Source organism: Crocodylus siamensis, chromosome 3 (assembly GCF_052110815.1).
Source record: "Crocodylus siamensis isolate JL-2025a chromosome 3, ASM5211081v1, whole genome shotgun sequence".
Taxonomy (NCBI): domain Eukaryota; kingdom Metazoa; phylum Chordata; order Crocodylia; family Crocodylidae; genus Crocodylus; species Crocodylus siamensis.
Genome location: NC_143397.1, coordinates 108,145,057 through 108,167,987, shown reverse-complemented (window position 1 = coordinate 108,167,987; position 22,931 = coordinate 108,145,057). Strand labels below are relative to the sequence as shown.

Sequence of the window (22,931 nt, the reverse complement as noted above, 5' to 3'; positions counted from 1 at the left end):
CAAGGCAAGGGTGGGCTACTGTACTTCTGCCATGGAAAGGGAAATGGAATTTGGCACCCTGATGTTTCTCATGATGTTTTACAAAAGGTGGCTGAGGACCAGTGCAACTTTAACACAGCAATTCAGAATCCAAGAAGCTCGGCGTAAGGAGAACAGCAGAAGCGTGTCCAGGCTGAAGGAAACCTTGAAAAGTACATTTCTGAGAGGCAAAGAAAATTCAAAGTGCCTTGGATGGCCAAAGTACTTTGGAGTTTTATTACTACCAGCCCACCCATGAGATTTCCCCTTAACTTGGGAAATTATCAGGCAGACAAATCAAATCATTCTAAAGATACCAAGTGGTACACACGCTGCTCCAGCAAAATGCCACTCCCTCTAACCACAAAGGAGAATCTTGGATTGGATTCCCACTGCCACTAAGACCCCTTTGTGGTACAAAAGTGCCTCAGGGTAAGAGAGAAGTGGAGCCACAAAGCCAGTACTAAGGGGTATCTCAGAAAGTGTTCACAGAGACAACTCTAGGCCTGTTTGCTACACAACTGACTGCTCGAGGTGGCGATGAATGCAGAGGGCATGGCTTGGCATGTGTTAATACATTCATAGCCCAAGGGCTTCATCAAGGGTTAGCCAAGAGCTGACTGGGCATTTTAAGTGGTCTCTTCTGCTCTTTCTTAGCTGCACCTGAGACAAAGCAAATGAGAACTGGGAACTATCCAGCCATGCCATTTCATTGCAATGGGGTGGGACTGCACTTGTGGCATGCTGGGAAACAAGCAGGCTGTTGTTCTCCTTTGCCCTGAAGTTCTTGGCATCCATCTGCTGCCTGGCTCAGTACAGACTTGCAGAGGCTGCAATTCCACTACCCTTAACATGTGTGAGGAGACAGCCAGAGAGACACATTTGGACCAAGCCAGCTGTTTCCCATCCTTTGCACAAGAAGAGGCTTCTGGAAACCACAGGAACACATGTGGTGAAGAGCTCAGGACCTCCACTAAAATCTTCAAAAGCATATGAGCCTGAGTCCTATTGGATTTGAATGGGTCTTTGGCTCCTTAATCACCTGGGTGCTTTCAAAAATGTTACCCCAGAGAAACTCTTATTTAGGCATTTATATTAGTAGCCAGATTGTCAAAGGTGCTCAGCCTGTCACATCACAGCCATGGGAAAGCAATGTAAGGAAGGAATGTAACGCAAACATTGGAATAATTTTTTTGATAGGAAAACTTGGTAGAACCAGACTACGAATCCATACCAAATGGCCAATGCATTTATGCTGGGATGTCCTTTTTTAAAACTTGAACTGCATCTTGAACAATGCTATATTTGTATCAATAATGAGCCATCCGAGCTCTAGGAACAAGGGCATGAGACAGCAGACTGGATGGGACACTCCACTCCACAAATGAGAGCAAGGGAAAACTCCAGCAAAAATGACAAATAAGGAATGTAACGCTAGATAACATAATACTGTAGCACCACGCTGGGGTAGGGAGCCAGAAAGGTAAAACCTAATGGACTGAAGCAGTCTGCTGAGCAACTGTGCCAGTACAACACAGTAGCAATTTATTCCAGCACCTCTTTTACTGAGAATGAACAATAAAAACTTAAATAAATCAACAATTACTTATTGCTTAGTATTTGGGATAATAAATTCTTTAGTTTATCAGTACCTTATGGCCTTCCGTGGTGCATTCTTTGAACAGTTTGCATTACAGATACATTCTCTCTCTCCTGAACAATAAATTATTACTCTCTTTAAAAGGAAAAAAAAGGCAGGGGGAGGGGGAAGAAGGGGAAGAAAAATGATACATTACATTGTAAAGCAAAAGGAAAACAAACAGATTTTTGTCATAGATCTTAAAGTAATATGAAGACAACTCTCTCTGTGTGTTAGATGCCTAAGTATAAATAATGAAGGAGATTATGTTATTTACAGTGTTACACAATAAACTGAGAGAGCATCATTGATACATAACCCATAATAACAGTAAATGATCACAAAAACATCCAAGTATGTACAAGATGTATTTACAACAGAATATATAATTAAAATGATGGTATGTGGCCATTTTCTTTGTCTGCATTTCTCTGCAGCATTTCATAGGTGCTTTTCTGGTCGGAAGTCAGTATGGCTGATGGAACATAGCCAGTGTCAATGGCTGAGAACAGGCTTTGCTTAGGATCATCACGGTGAGAAATGCCTGCTTCACAGGCAAAAAATGGGTTTCCTGGATGCACGAGTAATCATTTTATTATTTGTATAAAGGTATGGGAACTGGAGGGGAACAGGGAGATGGTGTCTCTTTGTCATGAAATAAGAGAAAGGAAAGGAAGGTTTATTGTTTCCCTGGGAAAGCAAATAATGGTCTTCCCCCAACTCTTGCAGGTGGATGAGGTGGGAAACCATGGGACAGGTAAGCATTCATCTATCTATTCAGCTTCATGGTACTTTAGGCAGTGACTCTGAGAACCTTGCCCTGCTGACCTGTTCTTCTCCATGCATGCCAAGCCCAGAAATGAAACCACAAAGCTGCCCTGGGGGCTGCCCCTGCTGCTGATCTCAAGCATGCTGGAGACAGAGATCCTTAGCATGGAGCCTCCATGCCTTCCCTGCCTCATTTCCTGGACTGGTGCTCACAAAGCATGGATAAGTAAGTGGGAGATGCGTTTTAGTGTTACTGTCAGGAGCTCTGCAGAAGCACCTTGGCCATTTCCTCGGGGGGGCGGGGCAACTCTTGGCAAGTGGAAGCAGGCATTGGTGAACCTGTGCTGACATGTACCAACTGAAGAAGAGGCCCACTGTATTTTGCACATCCCTTTCTGGGATACAGTTCAGACAGGACTGTCAGGTCATGTGGAATTTCCTTAAAGCCAAACTGGGGGATGTCTTTATTGAAATCAGGATAATCAGGACAGAGTTACTGCCCCTGACCTCCCTGCTCCGGTGTTCCTCCTCAGATTGCTGTTTTACTTCCTATTAGGGTTAGAAAAAGGTCTGGCAGAGGTTCCCTATCAGACCAAGAGCTGTGGGTGGATGGGGCCAGTGGCCCTGAGAGAGCTGCTAGTCCTTCCTTAGAGCATAGGCTTTCTTTCCTGAAGTTGATGCTAACAGCTAGGCTTTTCGCATGTCAGGCTCAGTCCTTCAAGAGGCACAGAGTGAGTCCAGGAATTACTCGGCACCTCTGCTGGCTTAAGCCCAAATACAGGTGGTGACAACCCTCTTCCCCCAGCTGCAGCTTGCATGTAAAAGATGGAATCACATCTTGGGAGTGTACAAGTTGTGGGAGTTGAGTCTTTCCAGGGGTATTAGAGAACTTGAGAGTTGAGGGGCCAGATGCTCTTCTCAGGCTAATGTAAACCCAGAGTCATTCTGCTGGCTCACCCCAGGCCCTGCTGTGATTTTCAAAGGAGTAGAGCGAGACAGCCAACCCCCATGGACTTTCACTTGCGGCCATTTGAAAGCCCCATCCCAAAACTCTCAGCTCATACCCTGTTGCGATCTATACCACATGTACAGAGGGGGAATGTTTTTGTCTTGACAGCTCATCAGTGCAATAGAAGAAATGCAACCTATTTCCCCAGCCCCGCATGGAGAGTGTCACACATGCACAGGCCCTCGGCATTCCTTTCTTTTGTATTGGTGTCCTTGCCATGTGGATAAAATTGGTTCACTAGAAGGGAACTAAAGACCTATTTTTCTTCCAAGCTTTGACAATTATTTACCTGATTCCACTCCCATCCTTTTTCTCTATTACCTAGTCATTAAGCGACTGGTCTTGGGTCCTGATCTGAACCCCATTTAAATCAATGGAAAACTTTCCACTGACCTCAGTGGGTTTTGGAGCAGGTTTTTAATTTAAGAGTCCATGTCCCAAGCACTTTTGGAACCTCCACCTAACAGGCCTTCTTCCATGTGGTTAGCACAATGGGATCTCTGGTGAGGCTACCTGTACTACTGTACTGCAAGCAGTAATAATAAATAGTGTACAAAATGAGTACTTGGCATCCAGGATTTACACAGGGCCCTGGGTTGTGTACAGAGGGAATAAAAAGACACTGTGAAGCAGGATGAAGATATACTATATGCATGCAAACAAGAGGGAAAGCAGAGGGTATCTGCATCATGGTAATACAGTAATTAAGAACGCTGCAGTCTCTTGCATGTGTTTCAAATACGTGGCTGTACACAAAACACACCCAAGTCCACTGCCTGAGCTGCTTCACCAAAAACACCTGCTCATTCTTGTACACCACCACGAGGATTCCACTGCAACCCTATTGCTACTCTCTGACTGCTTTGATTGGATGGCTAATCCTACTCACCTCAAAATAAAATTGTGTTTACACACTCTGTTTTGAACATACAGTGCTATAGCGCAGTGTTTTTATCCATACTACTAAGCAGCTTCATTTACTGCACTAAGCCAAATCCCGATCTTAGGTCCTGAACTGGAAGTTCAGTGCAGCTCCACAAAGCATTTAAGCATGTACGTAACTTTCTTTTGTGTTCTAGTAACGTCATTGGGACTCAAGCATGGTGCTAAGTGCTTTTCCAGTTGGGGATGGATTTAAGCATGTGCTTAAGTGCTTTGCTGAACTGGGACTTCAGGTCCAACACAATCTTTTTTTTTACTTGCTTACCTCAGAGCAACGAGGATCAGAACATGGCCCAAGGCGTAAATACAGTTTGGCTGATGTTTCTGCTGTGCTAAGATGGTTCTTATTTAGAATCACTACTACTTACAGAACAGATGTGCTCACATTATCCTCTCACGAGGCCACACAGAACATTTGCTTTTAACATCAGTCCTGAGGCTGCATTGTGCCAACTGAACTTAAGCGAAATCAAGTAAGAGGCAGTCACCTTACTAAATTGATCAGAATTCAGTGCAAAAGAGGCCATTTGCTTTTTTTTTTGGTTTGAAAAGGAGCAACAATCCCAGTATTGATACCACATTTGTCTATTTCCCAGTCACAGATTCTAATGCAGTCACTGGTCACATGCACATTCATAACAAGTCCCCATGCACATTATGGGCCTGATCAATGCAGCGTGCTTGTCTACAGAAATAGGCCTTTGATAGAAAATTTAAATAAATATATAAACAAACTGAAACAGGCCACCGGATGCAAAGTCAATAAGTTTTAGGTTACATCTTTCCCACCATCTATTCTTTTTTAATGATTCAGCTAATTTCACCCTGCCAGTTGCTGCTATGTACAAAGATGAAACTCATTCTAATAGCCACACTACCACGTTACAAAACACTTATTTCTATAGGTTGGCTTTTTCTCTGATTGCATCCTTTTGCAAACAAAAGAATAAATTGTCTATTAAAAATCAACATTAAAAATACAGGTAAAATATGATTGCACCTTTATTAGTGGCATTTTTTTTTCCAACTAGTTCTCTTCCTTGGTTGGTTACAGATACCTGCTATAATAGTTTCCCTAGTAACTTAAACTAATAGAAATCTTGTTCTTTTGTAAAGTTCTGGGTTTGCAGCCTCAGCTACACTGAACCCGTCTTGTAAGGGATAACTAGAACAATTCATATCTGAAAAAAATGAAATGACAGCTTCTAGTGAGTACAAGCTGACTTCTGCTTAGTAATATATTCAGTTTAAAATCACAGTATTACTTTCCTTCTAATAAGTAACATTATTTAATGCAGTTTTTGTTATCCTGCTGTAACTAATAGTAGCATGCTGTTGGATCTACTATTATTCCAGTGCCCAATGAAGCAAACCTTTTGGCTGGCAGAGAGCAGACAAAACTCATTTCATATATGGAAAGCAAATAAAACCTCTTATAGAAGGAAATAGTATCTCTTTTTGGGGGAGGTGGATGGGTGAGTTTGCCATTCATTACAGGGCTTTTTGACTGGGGACTACTACAAGCAAACAGAGGGACTTTTGCAATTCTTGCAAATCATACATCCAGTTACCATAATGCAATGCACAAAAAAGCCAGGAAAACTGAAGGTTGGAAGGTTAGGCAAAATACTGTGGAACAGCAATCACTGTAACTGTACAAAACTTGCTCTCAACATAACATAACATAAAGGCACCATTGATATCGTTCTCATTTTGAAATACTGTAAAAAATTGCTACATATGGCACATAACACATTTGTACATACATATATTTAATTTATAAAAGTTTTTTTTTTAATTCTCCTGTTTTCTATTAGCGGAATTGCTAAAATAAAATAAATTGTTTAATTTAAAGGTGGAATACTTCATTATATAAAATAAAGTTTTACATGTGAATCTATGTGTGTGTTTATGTTTTATACAGCGATAGGGTCTTGATTAGCTATTACACTGGACAACCTTGCTTGTAATTCTTCCTGTGTAGAGAACCGACTGGTTGGGTTAGTCCTGTTGTCAGCCAGTCGGTAGGCTGTGGCTGACTCGAGGCTGGTTGCTAGGGGGTTCTGTATGCTCAGGAAAGGTGTATCCTCGCCTATTCTTTCATCTTCTGTTTCACTCTCAGAGCTGGTGCTCTCAGAGCTTGTGTCAGTGTCCATTTCCATTCTGTTGGAAATGTGGCCGTTGGGTTTTGTTCTCTTTGTCCTCCGGCTGTTGACTAGTTTCTTTGGAGGCTCCTGTGCTGGCTCATACTCCTGTGTGGTCTCATATTCCTCATCCTCTACTATCCGAAGAGGACTAGGGGGTAGACTGTTGCTCTCATGGGCAGGATTGTGGTGGAAGGAGTTGAACTGCTGAATGTGATGGTCATACTTCTCCCGTAACCTTGGTGGAGTCACCAGCAAGAGAGGCCGCTCCTCTTCCATAAAGGGGCTCACCGCCACAGAAGGGACTGACACAGTTAAGCTGGATACCGGTGGAGACATTTCTGAGGGGGGGGACTTTGGACTGCTTGGAGTGTGGAAATCTACAGGTGACATGCGAGCTGGGGTGGTCATAGCTGATACATACCTGAATAAAGAGACACACAGAAAGGCCCCATCAAGGTGGAGAAGGGATTAAACATAAAAGAAATCATTAAGGAAAGCTGACTTCTAGAACAACAAGTTATCTTACCATTACCCATTTCTCACATTTTTGTGATGTCAAACTGGATAGCTCCGGGAACAGAGGAATGCCTTTTCTGAATGATGCATGCAATTGTCTGCAGAAGTTTTGCCACCTTTACTTGGCTTAAGTGGTGTGTTATACAGCAGTTAGTTCTACTGACTGTACAAAACTGAGCTAGAGGGTTTAGTAATACAGGCCAATCCCTCAGAAAGGCTCAGGATACTCCACACTTTTCAATGGAAGCGGCTGGCTACTGAGCACTTGAGTATCTGGCCCACATTATAATTACCATTTCATAAACACTGTGCTTGTCTTCGCATATTGAAAAATCTCTCTGTCATGGCAGCTTTACCTTACGTGGAACATGATCCTTATGGATCCTTATGGGGTTTTATTCAGACTTTGTAAATTACTATTTTTTGTGTGGGGATCTCAGCCTGTTCCACAGGGGATGTGGAGCTAAACCCCAGATGTAATGGCTCTGTGAGAGATTCTTAAATCCAAACATGTGGTACTTCCTATCTTCATGTGGTAACAACAAAAGACATAAAAGATGCTTTGGCTCAGTGTTAATGGCCCTGTAGAGAATTTGCTCTCAGTCCCTTGATATCTTTCTGGGGAAGGTTAGCAGCTGAAGTGAGTTTTAGAAATAGAACTAAACCATCATCCAGGAGGCATCCCTAGATGACCAGTAACATGCCCTGGGTGGTGATGGCCCATGGTATAGGAGCAGGAGGGAAATGTCACCTCCTTTATTTTGTCATTGACACATACCACATGTTCACTTAAACACTGATTTTTAGCAGCAAAAAAGGAAGTGATGTCTCCTTTCCTTCCAGCAGTGGACCTCCGGCCACTGGTCCTACATCCTAGTCCTGTATCCTGCACTGCCACTGCTGCTAGAGCCACTGCAGGGAAGGTGCAGAATGTGTATAAGTGGGTGGGCCCTGGGGACAGGAGGATGAGGTACCCCCTTAGCTCCATTTTCCTGTCTCTCCCATAAGCAGTATCATGGTTTATGCCCTGCTCACCTACCTGCTGTTATGCTCAGTAAGAAATCTTGCATCATTTGCCCATTTTTTCTCTAGTCTGAGCTTTCCTCCATTTCAGTCATATTCAACTGTAAGCTCAACCCAAGATGAATGTCTTCTGCAGACCTGCTCATGCAAGTTATACTGCTATGGCTAGTGAGAGCACTTTGCTTTTAATTAGTGGATATTTGTCTGAGTGAAATTAAGAGAATCAAAATGAAGTCATATTTGTTATCTAATCTCTGTCTATCCAATGTTTGCTTATTTGCTTTGATTACACACAGCAAGATAACTGGGAAAAAAGAAAAGCTAGCTAGATTCTTGGCAACTGGTCTAGATTTGCTGATTTCAGCAGAGCTACATAGATTTAAAGCACTTAAGGAACTGGCCCATTGCTTCTAGGAAAAAAAGGAAAGCTATAGTCAGTCCTTCCTGTCAAGCAGTCAAACTGGTTACTTGTGAGCAATTAATGAGTAATTAATTCATTTTGTCAAATAACTAGAATAAAATCACTCCCTCTTTTCATAGGTGTTTATCCCACTCGGTGTTCAGATAGCTGGTGTCCAGGAAACTGAAATCTTTTTATCTCCACTAACATACCTTAGATGATTTACAGCTGATAACTGTAGGGCTTGTCTACATACAGGAGTTTTAACTAAATCAGTTTTAGACACACCAGTGTGAAGTTGTGTGTTGACAGTCTTCTTTTAGCTTAAAGATAGTTATATAGATTTAGCTTGTGCCTGTAAATTTATTGACACAACCGATATAAGCTAAACTGCATCCACATACAAAGTTGTGTTGGCTGAACTAAATCCATAGAAAATTATACCTTTAGTTATGTTAGTATAGCTCCAGATGTCAGGGAAGAGCTAATTTCTGCAAGCTTCTCTATATTGAGAAGTGGCAAGTATTTTCTACAGAATAGCCGACTGAATACCAAGCTAGCAGCAGCTCATGGTTTTTCAGGGACCTCCATGGAACTAGAGCTGTTGTAACAGCAGATGAGGACAAAGTCCCCCTAACCTGCATTGCGCTCTCAATGCAGAATGTAATTTGAGAGAAGCTGTTGGGTCCAGAATGTGAGGGAAACACATTCTTGATTTCCTAACTCACAGTACAGCCAAGTTTTAGTTGGTATGTAAGGAAGTAATTTTTACTTTATGGAATGTTTTATATTTTTATATTTCAAACCTACTATTGGTTTAGAATAACTCTCTTGCTCACTTACAGATACACATGCACACGCACGCACACACACGCACGCGCACACACGCACCCTTCAGGTACCAGAAATAATTTGCCATGTATTTTGTGCATGGTGAAGATGGATGAAGACTAGTCTACCACCCAGGGAAATGTCTCTCCTCTTCAGAGCTCATAGCCACTTCAGGGAGGAGATCAAGGTCTGGTGATTTATTGGAGAAATGCTGCCTGTATTTTTCCCTGAACGTTTTCTTTCAGGAAATGTAATATTTGGAGAGATGCCCTCTTCTTCCCAGCTGGAATGAAAAGACATATACCTGAAAAAAACCCTAATGTGTCAAAATGCTGCTCAGATGACCTTGGATAGTCCAGAATGGCCAGGCAAACAATCTCTTCTCCTTGCATCCAGAGGATCAAATATGCCGAAGTATGATACACTTCATCAGTGTGAACTTGGCAGTACAATTTACGTGGCTCCCAGATGGTTCAAAATGCAGTATTTACTGCTGTAGGGCCCAATCCAGCAAAGCATTTAAGTACATGCTTAACTTTACCCACCTGAGTAATCCACTACTCATGTGATTGGAAGTGCAGTATGTGTTTAAGTGCTCTGTTGGTTCAGGGCCATGGCTGTTTATATGATTTGGGTTCTGATAGCTGCTAGACACTTGCATTGTTTGAAAGCTAAATTCCTTGGTAAGTTACAGACAGTTTTTCTTAGCAAACCTGCAGCTAACAATGACCTAGCACTTGCTAAGGGTAGCAGGCCTAGGCACTGTGTTCAGACAGCTCACAGCATGTGGTTCAAGCGTCTTTTTTGTCACTACATTCTTAACTAGTTCCTCTGTACTTGTAAGAACTGCTATCAGACAGATGGCTTCTACTCTAGTTGCACATTCTGTGTTTTTGGATAGTAAAATCCAACTGAAGACCCTCTTTGATGATGCTGGTTTGACTGTATTTATGACACCACAGACATCTGGGGCGTTAAAATTTCACTGTGATTTCACACTGCTTAGAGAGTTAGTCCAGAAATATTTTGTTCTCCCTGTCCTCACATCCTGCTGGTCTGTGGCAGATACCCCTTCTCATTTCTATTATCTCATTCCTTGCATCCTAACACAAATCATTCTGTAACCACCCGCAGCTTAAATTACAGCCCATCAGTTGGGGCCTCAGAGTCAGAGAGGCATAACTGGCATTAACTTCCTGTTTTTAAAAGTTGCATATGCAAATATGTAGCTAGACAGTGACTGTAGTTCTGCCTCCTGCTCCTTTAGACATACACAGTAGGGCCCTTATCCAGACTGGCCTTTCCAGGTGCTGCTGTAAATGTAATACAGGTGCAGCAGCTTACAGTCACTGCAAATATCCATTTGCTTCTTCTGTTGTGGCTGCATCTCTGTACTATTTGTACTGACACTCTAATTTGGACCACTGTAGCCACAGGGCTTTAGTTATACTCACTGACTGCAGCGGCTTGGTTCATTAATAGAGCTGGGCTGCAAGCTGTTTTCCTTCCTGTGAATGTTTCCAACAGTTGCAAAAAAGTTCCTGTTCCACACCAGGACAAAATGTATACAGAATCACCTGATTCAGAACGGCCAACCACTTGGTGTTCCCAACACCGCCTGGGATGTGAGGGGACGTGATTCTGGTATCATAGGGCCAGAAAAGACCAAGTCTCAGACCCCGGCACAGCTGCAGGATGCACTGCTCCAAAACCATGCCTGACCGATGCCTGTCTAGCCTTTGCTTGAAAACCTCCAGCGAAGGAGGTTCCACCATTTCCATGGGCAGCCTGTTCAACTGTCCTACTCTTCTTACTAGCAGGAATTTTTTTCCAGAGATATAACCTAGATTTACTTTGCTGCAATTTAGACACATCGCTTTGTGTCCTGCCCTCTTCTCTCTCTGGCCCACTGAATAATTACTTATTTAGACAAAATAGAGCAGCTTCAAAGGATAGATTGACTCAGCCTAGAAGAACAGCTATCTGGGAGACCAAGTTTGAATGATGCAAAGCAGAGACTTGGACCTGCGATTCCTCCATCCTAGGCAAATGTCTGTCCACTCAGTTATCCTGGTATCATTTTGAACAAGTTCCACTCTGGATCTGGAAAACTGCTCCTAATGCCAGTTTTGTTGAAACGTGTGCATTTCAATCAGGAGCTATGGTCTGGATGAACAAAGTGGAAATTCACTTTGTGGAAAAGTTCTCAATTAGCACTGTTCATAGCAAAAATAACTTGATCATGCCCTGAGATCTTTTTCCTGCTATCCTTGTGTTACTTTTAAATCATTCAAGTAATTTTCAAAAGGAATATAAAGAATTTAGGAGCAAAAAATCAAACTAAAAGTCAACAGGTCTTGAGCTCCAAAATCATTTAGGGCATGTTTACATGCTATTTAGGATCAAACCTGATGGTTGCTCTTAATTAGCCCAAACCACAAGAGCCACTATTCCCTGTCTATAACATTGCTACAGCTGCACACCAAACACAGAAGGAGATGTTAATGGGCAGAAGAATTTCTAGAAGGGTTTCACTAAAACACTTTGAAAAATCTGTTTATCCACTACTTGTCTCTCCATCTATATTTAATTCTGATTATAACCAAGAGAGACAGGAAGTCAGGTACAGAAGGGCTGGAAGTCAGGTGCTCCAGACTTCCTGTGTTTTCAGCCTTCAGCCTGGGTGAATTCTGATTATATTGCAGGGGGACTGACCTGAAGGCAGGCTTGCATTTAGACCCTGATGACCAGGAGACCTTCTGTGGACAAATGATAAGGTGGGTTAGTGAAGGGGTTTTTAATGTAGGCTGTTGGTGGGTTTGGGAGTGGGTTGCTGGGAGTGGCCCTAGCTAGTAGTGTAGACCAGTGGTGCTCACTCAACCTCTGGCCTACAGAGCCATGTCATCTGACCTGTGGGGCTCCACAAGTGTCCAGAAATTTGGTGAAGTAGCAGTGACTGTGTTAATTGCTGCTCCCTTGCTGCCCAGTTTCTGAATGCATGGAGAGCCCTGGGGCTAGATAATATAGCCCTCAATGACTGATCATGTTGACACATGGTCAAGCCATTGTGCAGGATTATACCCATGGAACAACCCCACACACCAACCCTGCATGGGATCAGGCCAACAGACTGAACTGCACACCGTTCAACCAGGTCATGGGGACAGAAGTTTGGGCCCCACTGGTGTACCCATACCCTTAGGTGCTTTTGAAATGTTTCCCCTTTTATCTTCGCTTCCTGTTTCTGACAAGTGCCATATGCTTCCTTACTTGTGTACCGACTAACAGAGCTAGGCAAAAGGTCCACTTCTACATCACTTCTTATCTTTATGTTGCACTGAAAATCCCTGGCAAATTATTTCTGGTGCATCTTCTCCAAGCATGAACTGCTACCCATTAGCAATAAGCTGGGTCCAGAAGAGGAAGGAAGGGAAGACATGTATTTGATAGATTAAACTACTAGTATATTGCTTCATATCTTTATGAATGAGGAGGGGCCTTCCTTAAAGAGCAAAGTTGCTAAGTTTTCCTCTGCTGATCTAAGCTACTAAGGTCTGCTTTGGATCTATTTAGATTTAGAACTACCTTGTTCTGCCAGTTTTAGAGAGGAAAATCAATTCATGGTAGTACCTTTCACTGTGAGGGGAGTCTCGGTAGGAGTCGGGAGTCTCTCTTGCATGCCTGAGAAAGCTGTTGCAGTCTCGTGGACCTCCTATGCCGTTCAAGCGTCCTCTGGGTCCTGCTGGGCTTGTATGCCGACTGTTCTCTACAGATGAGCTCACAAGCACTGAATGGCTTTCGGAGATAATGCTTTCAGTGTGGCCATTACTCCAACTGATTAAGAGATGATGAGGAAGCGAGAGAGGAGAATTTGGTAGGGTGGGAGGGAAAGCAGGGAGAGAGAAGGAAAGAAAACTGTGATTTCAAATTCAGGAGCAGATGCTAAAGTTTAACAATGGGCAGAAACATCTGTCTACAGCTTGGGATCTGCATCTTAGACTTCATACAGAAGCAGTTTAATAGGAGACCCTGCATTTTATTAATAATGGTGTTCAAAAACATTAAGATGCCTCTGCTTTTGTGAAGACCATGGAAAGGTGAAGTCTGAGAAGGAAAAAGGATCGCCAGTCAGGAGGCAGTACCTACTAAGGCAGCTCCCACTAGCTACAGTGGTAAAAAAAAAAGATCTCTCACTAATTTAGCAATCAGTATAAATTACAATTCACAGTATTGGTAATGGAACTGCATGCAATCAATAGAGCTCTTTGTAAATTCTGGTTAAGATAATTAGTTTCAGTGAACTGACGTCAAGTGCCATTCATCTTCAGATTAAAACCCCAAACCCAAGCAATTTTAATACATCTTTTTTTTGCAGTGGTACAGGAATTCCTCCTGGCATCCCAGGCCTAGCAATTTTTATTTATTACCCAAGATCCGCAAACCAAGCAGCACAGGATGCCTCATTGTCTCGGTACTGGCACGGTCACAGAGAGTTTCTAGCTAAATTGACTCCATCCTATTTCCATATGCCACTGGAGCTCTAGCTTTTTCAAAGACACTACACATTTCTCAAAGAAACTGGCAAACACCATATTAGCTGCCATGGATGTCACATCTCTATACATCAACATCCCCAATACGGAAAGATTGCAAGTTATAAAGTTTATATCTGATGAGAACACTGCTTCTGTTTCTGTTACATTATCTGATTTGGTCCTCACACACACCTCTTTACAATTTTGGAATTGACTAGATCTAAAAATAGGGGCGTGCGAAGCAGGCCCTACTTGATTCAGATTCGGCCCAAGTCAGGGACAGTCATTCGATTCGTTGACTTGGATCACTGTCCCTGATTTGATCTGGCCGAATCTGAATCTGAAGATTCAGTGCTGATTTGGAGAATCACAATTCAGACATAGACACAGAATATTTTTTCTACATACCTCGAGGTACTAGTGCGGCTTGTAATCGCCATGATGCAGGGGAAGATGGAAAGTCCCACAGGAGTGGGGGAGGGCCTCCACCTGCTTAGCAGTGAACCCAGGAGTGGTTCACTGGGGAGCGCGCTAGGGGGCACCCCCATGCCCATCTGGCTCGATGACTGGCCACCCGTCCCCCACAAACCCAGGAGGCACCAGCTGCTGAGCCGAAGAAGGCACACCCCCCAGCGGACCTGGAAGTGGACCGGAAGTGCTTCTGGTTCACTTTTGGTCTGCTGCCAAGCACACTGGGGAGCCCCCCGCACTTCTGTGGGACACTCCGTTCGCCCCACCATAGTGGTATTCATGAGCCCCTGCTACCTGGAGGTATGCAGGAAAAACATTTAAAGCTGTGTCTGTGTCTGAATCTCCAAATCTTTCTGAATCTTTCTGAATTGATTCAGAGGGTTCTGATTCAAATCAGAGAAATTAAAGGGTCCTTTGATTCAATTTGGATTCAGCTACCTAATCGGGCCGAATCTCTGTCAAATTGAATCAGGGACCAAAGCTTTGCATAGCCCTACCTAAAAACAAATGGCAATGTCATAGGCTCATGGATGGCCCCTAATGTCCCAACATATTCATGACAGGCCTTGAAGTCTATTTCCTCTGCAGCTTCCCTCTCATTCCTATGATATGCCTAAGGTACATCAGTGACATCTTCATTGTCTGGGGATATGGAAAGGAATCTCTAGAGAAACATCAGCCCCTCCATGAAGCTGACTCTGAAATACTGCATCCCTCAAATTCATTTCCTAGGAACAGCTACTTTCATGCCACCAGGTTTTATCCTAAGCGCACCACTAGATCCATTGTGTACAGTCAATGTCTATGGTACAGCAGTATCTACTCAGATTGTACCAACTGGAATGTACGTTTTGAGGAAATGGAGCAGGGAACTGTACAGTTACAATGCAATCCCAAAACTGTACCCACTCAAATCAACAATGCCAAACTCAGACTTTGCTCTCACCGGCTACAGTACCAACCTCAGGACAACAGAATCCCACTGACAGCCCCCAGCTAGAATACCTTTGATGCATCATTAATGACTTCTAACCTCTCCTGGAAAAAGAGGACCATGAGTCTCAAAGTAGTCATGGGGGACAAACCTGTTCTGGCTTCCAGGCAGCCCCAACAATCTCAAACAGCATCTCTTAAACACAGGCTACCTGAACTCCCATTCTTAGCAAGGCATCAAACCTTGCAATGGACCTAGATGGAAGCTGTGCCCCCTCATTAATTCAGACCACATCACCACGGGATTAGAAAACACAGAATATAACATCTGAGGCACAGTCACTTGCATCTTTACCAACATCATATAAGCCATCACCTACTTATAGTGTCCCTTTGCTGTATACATTGAGCAGATGGGGTGATCCTTACTTGTCAGATCCGTGTTCATTCATTCTTACATCAGCTTTTAAAAGACACAAAGGCCCATGGCAGAATGCTTCAACCTCCCTAGACACTCTATCTCTGACCTCAGGGTAGGTGTTCTTAGGCAGAACTTCAAAACTTTTAAAAAAACTCTCAAATTGGAAATTGCAGAACAAGAAACCATCCAGAGCCTGGATTTTGCTAAGTATGGTCTAAACACGGAGTATTTTATCCCATTAACCTGGATTAGCTTTTGTGACCCCTCTATTCCTATGGGTTTATGTCTTGCTTGTTTGCCTCTCTCAGCATTACCCCCAACCCTTCTTTTACCTCCCCCCTTTCCTCCCTCCCTCCCTTTTATATTAAAACAATTGTTTATATTTTATGCACTGTGCTACGTATATCCTTTAACAGCATCTTATGAAATAAGCTAGAGCTCATAAAAACTTCTGTTATAAGTGTATATTCAGTTAGACTACAAAGTACAAATCTACCCTGCATTCTTCTAGAACTGACATCCAAGAACCCCACCTGTCTTTTTCACTGTCGTACCTGTGGCTGGGTGTCTGGGTGACTGTTGTGGAGTGATGCGTTGTTGAGGTATAGTGACTCGTGGAGAATGATGTCTCTGTTTCTCTCTCAATTACATGTTCACTGGATATTACATTTTTCGATACATACTGCTGAAAAAATAGAAAACCCCCATCTTTATATACTGGAGCGTACAACTCACTTGCTCATGCACACATGTTCATGTGTATACACACACACTTTAAATCCAAAACAGGAGAGAGTCAGCTAATGTGAGAGCTGCCTACAGCCTAGGATTTATAAAATAGATACGCTTTATAGGCAAATTCAAATACCTCATGGATGGGGACTTTGAATGTATCACTTCCTATAGCTGGTGTTGTTGGTTGTAGCCAGATTGGTCTAAGGATATAGGCAGGCAAGGTCTTTGGGTGAATGTAATATATTTTATTAGACCAACTAAATAGTTCTTTGCCAGCTTTTGGGCACAAACACCATTATTCAGGCACTGGGAGATACCTTCTTTAGCAGCACCATCTTACTTGCTGCCCTTCTTGATGAAGAACATACTGTGAATACTGTAAAGTACCTGGTCTGCAAGTAACTGTTTCCAGTGGAGGTTATACTATGGCTCATATATTGTCAGTAACAGTAGTGCGAGTCTGTTGCATAATTCTCAATGAAAACATAAGGAACAATTTGAAATACCTGCATAGGGAGGGCCAAGTTAAAAAAAAAAAGTACAGGTCATATGGCTCATGGGTCATATCTGGGGATCTCCAAATATTCTCAATAGGGCATTGCTGAGGCTGCTTGCTGGAATTCTCAATTGCTATTAATACAAACCGCTGGTTTCTCAGCTCTTAAGAATCTGGCTGCTTAGTTAAATCTCTGAAGGGGAAATACTGGATACTGAGCTCAGCAGAAGACACGAGTTGAAATCTTGTTTCTTCTGAAGCTTTGCCACTACCTTCAGTTGGGCAAGGATCTCACCCTTGTCCTGTCCTGACACACAGATTTACAATGATGTTGAAATACTGAGAAAGGATGGCTGGAATGACTGTAGGTTGCATGAAGTCCACTTTATTTCTGGACAAAAGAGACTCCCAGAGAGAAAGGCAGGAAGGAAGAAACTCTTGTAGACACTGGAATCTTACACAGAACCTGAGCTAAGGTCAGAATTGGTTTCTGATCACTTATACTGGTTTATGTGCAAGTTCTGTCCCTAGCTAAAGAGTTTGTGCGTCACTGATAAGAAATTTACCCTTAGCTGTTCAGCTGACCAAGGTGCTATGGCATTACTCCGAACTGCTATGTAGCTATCTGAGGTGGGAATTTAATCCAGCTCTTTTTTCTAAGGCAACCTTTTCTTCTTCATTATTCTCCTTCTTATAAGTCTTATACGTCAGTTCCTTTCTTTCCTGGAGTCAAGCAACCCACTTTTTCACAGAGACTTCCATGTTATTCCGTATTGTATCACCGCAATTTAGAAGACTGGGAGAAATCCTGCCTTGTGGAAGTCAATTGCAATTGACAAAGTGGGACACAGATTTTCTCCCTAAAGCTTGGTGTGGCCTTCACCTCCCCTACATAAAAAAACTAATACTGCTGTTCTTGCTTAGACAAATATCCATCAGCATTAAGGACTGCTGAGCCATGGTAGATAGAACCCCTTCAGCATTTACCCAGCCAGTGAACTGGGGGAAACAGTGGGAAGGGCATGACATTAAATATCCACTTGATACATTGTAGAGAAGCATCTCTGCACATAGCCTTCTGCTAATGCTGGTACTTTAACTTCCCTGTCTCTGCTACAGAGATTCGGTGGCTAATGTCTAATGCGGTGTGGAAATGATCATATATAAAAATGTTCTGAATTCATCCTAAATCAGATTTTTTTTCAGAGGTAGTTCTAATCATTTCCAGGTGGACAAATCCCTTATTCCTGGAAAATCCTGCCATTCAATTTTAGCAGCTAATAAGATTTTAAAGGTGATGAGGTAAATGCTGCTTATACACTGACAGGTGAGAGCTAGTACTAGACAGTAAAACCTACATTCACCAGCTGGACGTTTTCCGGTGGTGGATTGGGATGGTGGGGTCCATTTGCCATGTTCACCATGTTATTCCGTTCTGAGCGAAGGCTTTGCCGAAGACGGTCATGAAACTTTTTCCGCTGCTTTCTGTATGTAAGAGAGGGAAATAGTTTTAATAGAAGTGGCTGCACCTGTCAGCACAGTCATGTCACTGTAGGGTCAACACCCTCCATTGCTAAGAGCTGGGAAAAGAGGTAAAGGTTATTTTAAAATGTACTCTCTTTCAAAAGCAGTTCCACTCTGAAAATCAAAAGGAACATGGCTAGAGATGTTAGCCCTACAATTAAAATCTCAACAAGGTTACATCCAGCTTTTTACAGTGCTCTGGATTATACATATCTCTGGGTCCCCCTTGCTTTGCTGAGCTGCCATTCCTAATTGCTGAGCAATCAAATGCAAAACATGGTGGGATTGCTTTTGCCTGTGAATGCAAAATGGCTGCATGAAGCCACAGCTCTTTGCAGTGTGAACTGTCTTATTATGTTAACAGCCTGTTGACTCTGAAGCCCAATGATTGTCCATGTTGTTGTCAATGCAGGTAACATGTTCGTGGCCTATCACTGCAACAGAAACAATCAACTTCTATACCTATATAGTATACAGTCTCAAAGTGTCTTTCTTGTGCCCATACTTAAATTATTCCCTATCTAGTTGCTAGCCCTTCTAGTTTCCTCCAATGAAAACTTCTATGAGGCAGTTACAAGCGGTTGGTAACACAGCACACTAACACTGGAAACTGTGGAGATAGTATAAAATGCATTGAACTCAACAGCAGAATAAATAATACAGGGGAGATAGCATTATAGCTGTATTATTCAATTTCATACTGAATTTATTAAAATACTCAAAATTTATCCATTGCTACTGCAGAATTTTTATCATAACACCATAGAATTCAGCTGTGCAGAATTAGGTCCGGCTGACTGCAAAGTCTATAGAGCCTTGGCTTCAGTAGTAGTTGACATAGGCAGTTCCCAGTGTTGTATGTGAAAGTGCAGCTATCTTGGCAGGATAAGATACTATAAGATATAGCTATTTGCAAACTTATTCAGAACTCCTGGGGAGAGTATTTCATGCTTACCAAAAAGAAAAAAATGTTGAAGCTTAAAATATGTAAGAACCAACTAATACATACAAAGAATGTATTAGTGGACCATGTGCATTTTACATATTTTTGCATGATTTGTTGGAGGCACATTTAGTGTCCCCACCTGTATACTCATGGCATATGGATTTGTACAGGAAGGAGAAACACAGACTAACTTTGGGCTGGTGTGGGACAGGTTTTGGATGGCACACTTCAATAGCACAGAAAAGGACATGTGGAACATGGTCTGCACTGGCTGTGTGAAAGCGGGGTAACCAAGCCAGACCTGCAGTCATCAGAGTGGTACACATATTCCTCCAGTTCTGTGGGGATGGTTTGAGCCCTCCTGCTCTTTTACAGCAGATTGCTGAGCCACCATCTCTCCCAGACTAGCTCTCCAGAGTCAAGCAGGAAAGAGGTAGCATAGGAGCCTGTATATACTCCAAACACACAAGAGCCAGGTGACCTGGTTACTGCATATATTCTAATACATGAGGGTTTATGCCAGTCAGAGAACATGACTCAGGTCCCATCTCCCCTATATCTCAGAACCAAGGTAGGGGTTAGCTGTGTGCTGACCAAATTCCCTGACTCAACTGTGCCTACAATGTAGGTGGGCTCTAAAGAGGCTTAATTCATAGGCATATGAACAAAGCAGGGGCTTACAGTGCAGCTGTAGTAACTGCCCATGCGAATTCTCTTTACCCACAGTAAATGAATGGCAATTTAGTCCTCTTTCAGATCCATGATCCAGATTCTCAGCTGGTATAAAAGAAATCAATGGAGCTATACTAATCCACACCAGCTGGGAATCTGGCCCTGTGAGTCTATTCAATTTCTCACTTTCAGCAATAAAGCTATTTGGATTTTGCACACTTGCAAATGTGTCGTTCTTCCTGCATTTAAAGGGGCATAAATGAACTAAAGAGAAATTACTAAAGGAAGCCAAGAGGAAAGAGTAATGGGAAACGTAATATGCCTGTCATTCGTTCTGTGGTGTCTCTTCATTAATTTAATTGCTTTGTGGATAGAACACTTTCGAATTTAAAATTCAATGTTAGAAGATGACATTTTAGTACTTATCAGCAGTGTCATTTGCCATGGTGCCCAGGCATGCCTCACTTCTAAAAAATGTTTTCTTTTCAAACCACTGTAAGGTTTTCTTTGGTTTTTCCAGCAGTGGAATAAAACACACTGTAGGCATTTTACGCGTGCTGCAGGATGCGGAGCTGGGCACTTTAGTTAGTGAGCTGCGCTAATTAAAATGCGCCCGCATGTCACGTGTATCTGTCTCCGTGTGTCCCTGCAATGAAAAAATAGTGGCAGGGAACTTTGAACTGAATCTCATTGGACATGTTTTATTTTAAAGCACCCCGCCACCATTTTTTTAGTACAGAGATGTACTGTGCCAATGAGACACATGGCATGGAAGGCTGCCAGAGCACATCAATTTCCATGCTTCAGTACATTCAATTAATTGAATCTGCTCTGATGCACTGGATTTCAGGCTCAGTGCACGTGTATAGGTACCCTGAGGATCTCACATGCTAATGACAGTATTGCTGCACTTTGGTGGCTTAACTTGTTAGTCCCCTTTGAACATTCATCAGTCGTGTTTTAAAACCACACGCAGACTACTGGCAGGAACTCCCATTATCTGATGTTCTTCCTGGTTATCAAGGACTGTCTAGAGACTCTGGACTGCATTAGGTGATTTCCAGAGATGTGGTGTGTGGTGTATATGTTTAAAAACTTGAAAGTTTGAAGCCTGATCCAAACCAATTTCATCATCAGTGAAGGAGGCTAGATGAACACCTTGCTGGGGTTGTTTGACCCCCAGTACTTTTTCCTGCCATGGCAGAGGGTCAGACTTGATGATCTGCTCAGGTCCCTTCCAACCCTACCAACTATGAAACTATAAGGCTCTGCTACCAGTTTTGCTGACCTTTGGATCAGGATAGCAAATTTTATGGACCTTTGCTTTGGTTTGGTGCAAATGTGGTAAATACAGGTTGTGTTTTTAGACGCTTGGCAGGTTCAGTTAGGGGAAGCCTAGCCAGAGAAGATAAGGGATGTTACAATAAAAGTTCCAATGACTTTTACAGGAACTTCCTGTCTTCAATTCCGAATATATTTTTGAAGTATGCCCTAATTTACAGAGGTATAGCTAAATTAATTTCACAGCACTCTGGTATTTGGGACAATTTCAAATTTGAACTTTTAGCCTTTTGTATTTACCAATTCCCCATGATTGCTAATTTTATTCTCAAATGCGAACAAGCTGGACCAGTCCTTTTACATTTAATCCCAGATGCACATATTTTTTAAATTTTGGGGTCTGTTCTCTCACACTGTTATGAGCACATGACCAAAAAGGAACAGATGCCTCAGTGATATTACTCTGATTCACATTCCAACTGAGAGGGTGAATTAATTAATGTTTGTAAAGCCCTTTGATATTAGGCTGTGTGATATTTGATGTGCAAAACATACATAAATATTATTATTTTGATACTTTCACCTGATGAGTGAGACTTTTTGCCAGCCTACCAGCTGTGTCACTTAAATTCAAATTTAGATAAAGACAGATTATGACTGATCATGTTAAAATGGTCATGCTACCTACAGACTCAAAGAAGGCTATAGCATAATGGTTCAGATCAGCTTGCAGGTCTATGGCAGGTTTCAATCAGGCAATGAATGTCATTGGTGACTAGACAATGGGATGCTACGTGCCAACTTGTGAAGGTTTGTAATATCAGGCCCTTAGTGACAACCATAGAAATAAAAAGGAAGAGAAAAGTTTACTTGGTTTTGCAGTAGGCCACCACACACATGATGCCAACCACAAGGAGGGCAATACAGATGCCAGTTATGGTCAACACCCTTTTCTGGTACAGTTCCTCAGCTTCTAGAAAGGGACAAAAACAGAGAAGATTACAAGATGCAGACTGACTGTTGAAGCAGTGGCAGATGAACAGCTGACATGCTACATACTGCAAGATCACACAGTAACACAAAAAACACAACCACCAAAAATCATTATAGGCTTCAAAGGGAACTAGGTAAGACTTTAAGCTCTTAAAACAATATTGATGCCTGTGGGTGACGGTAAGAAGTAGTAAAATAATAAAAAAAGATACTTCTATTTTTAACTAGAATGATATTAAATGTATATTTTTAAAACTGAGAAACTATCAGCATTTACTTAAAATAAAAATGCAATACACTAAGGCAATCGTATGATTTTGAAACTGCTTGGGATGTTTTACTCCTGCAAAGACAGCTGGAATGACCATCCCTTATCAGTCCTGGAATTTTTTTTTAGCTTGCATCTTTTTTCCTCCTGTTCTTGCCTTCCTCCCCCCTCTTCCCCCCCCATATCCAATTTTGCTCTTCTTTCCTCCCACAAAATATCTATTTATATCTCAGTGGTCTTTACAGGAGAAATTTCAGAATGTCCTTTTACATTTGTAGTATGAACTTGGCTTGTAATTACATCACTGACGGAAATGAGACAGGCTCAGCAGTTTGGTTAAAAAAATAAATTGTTAAGCCTCAT

The 22,931-nt window shown here is 42.3% G+C and overlaps 1 protein-coding gene across 4 annotated transcripts in view; it reads right to left on the bottom strand.

The window, feature by feature from the left end:
• Nucleotides 1-1,621: 1,621 nt before the first annotated feature.
• NRG1 (neuregulin 1) overlaps nt 1,622-22,931 on the bottom strand; it is a 260,030-nt gene continuing 238,720 nt past the window's right edge. For 3 of the 4 annotated variants that reach the window (XM_090038933.1, XM_090038935.1, XM_090038932.1), the window contains 5 exons: nt 22,178-22,280; nt 18,243-18,369; nt 16,208-16,338; nt 12,924-13,127; nt 1,622-6,944 (listed from right to left, as the gene is read on the bottom strand). In XM_090038933.1, the coding sequence (XP_089895059.1) occupies nt 6,293-6,944; nt 12,924-13,127; nt 16,208-16,338; nt 18,243-18,369; nt 22,178-22,280 (1,217 nt within the window). In that variant the 3' untranslated portion in view covers nt 1,622-6,292. The remainder of the gene's footprint in view (nt 6,945-12,923; nt 13,128-16,207; nt 16,339-18,242; nt 18,370-22,177; nt 22,281-22,931) is intronic. The other variant, XM_090038934.1, reaches the window with a different exon arrangement.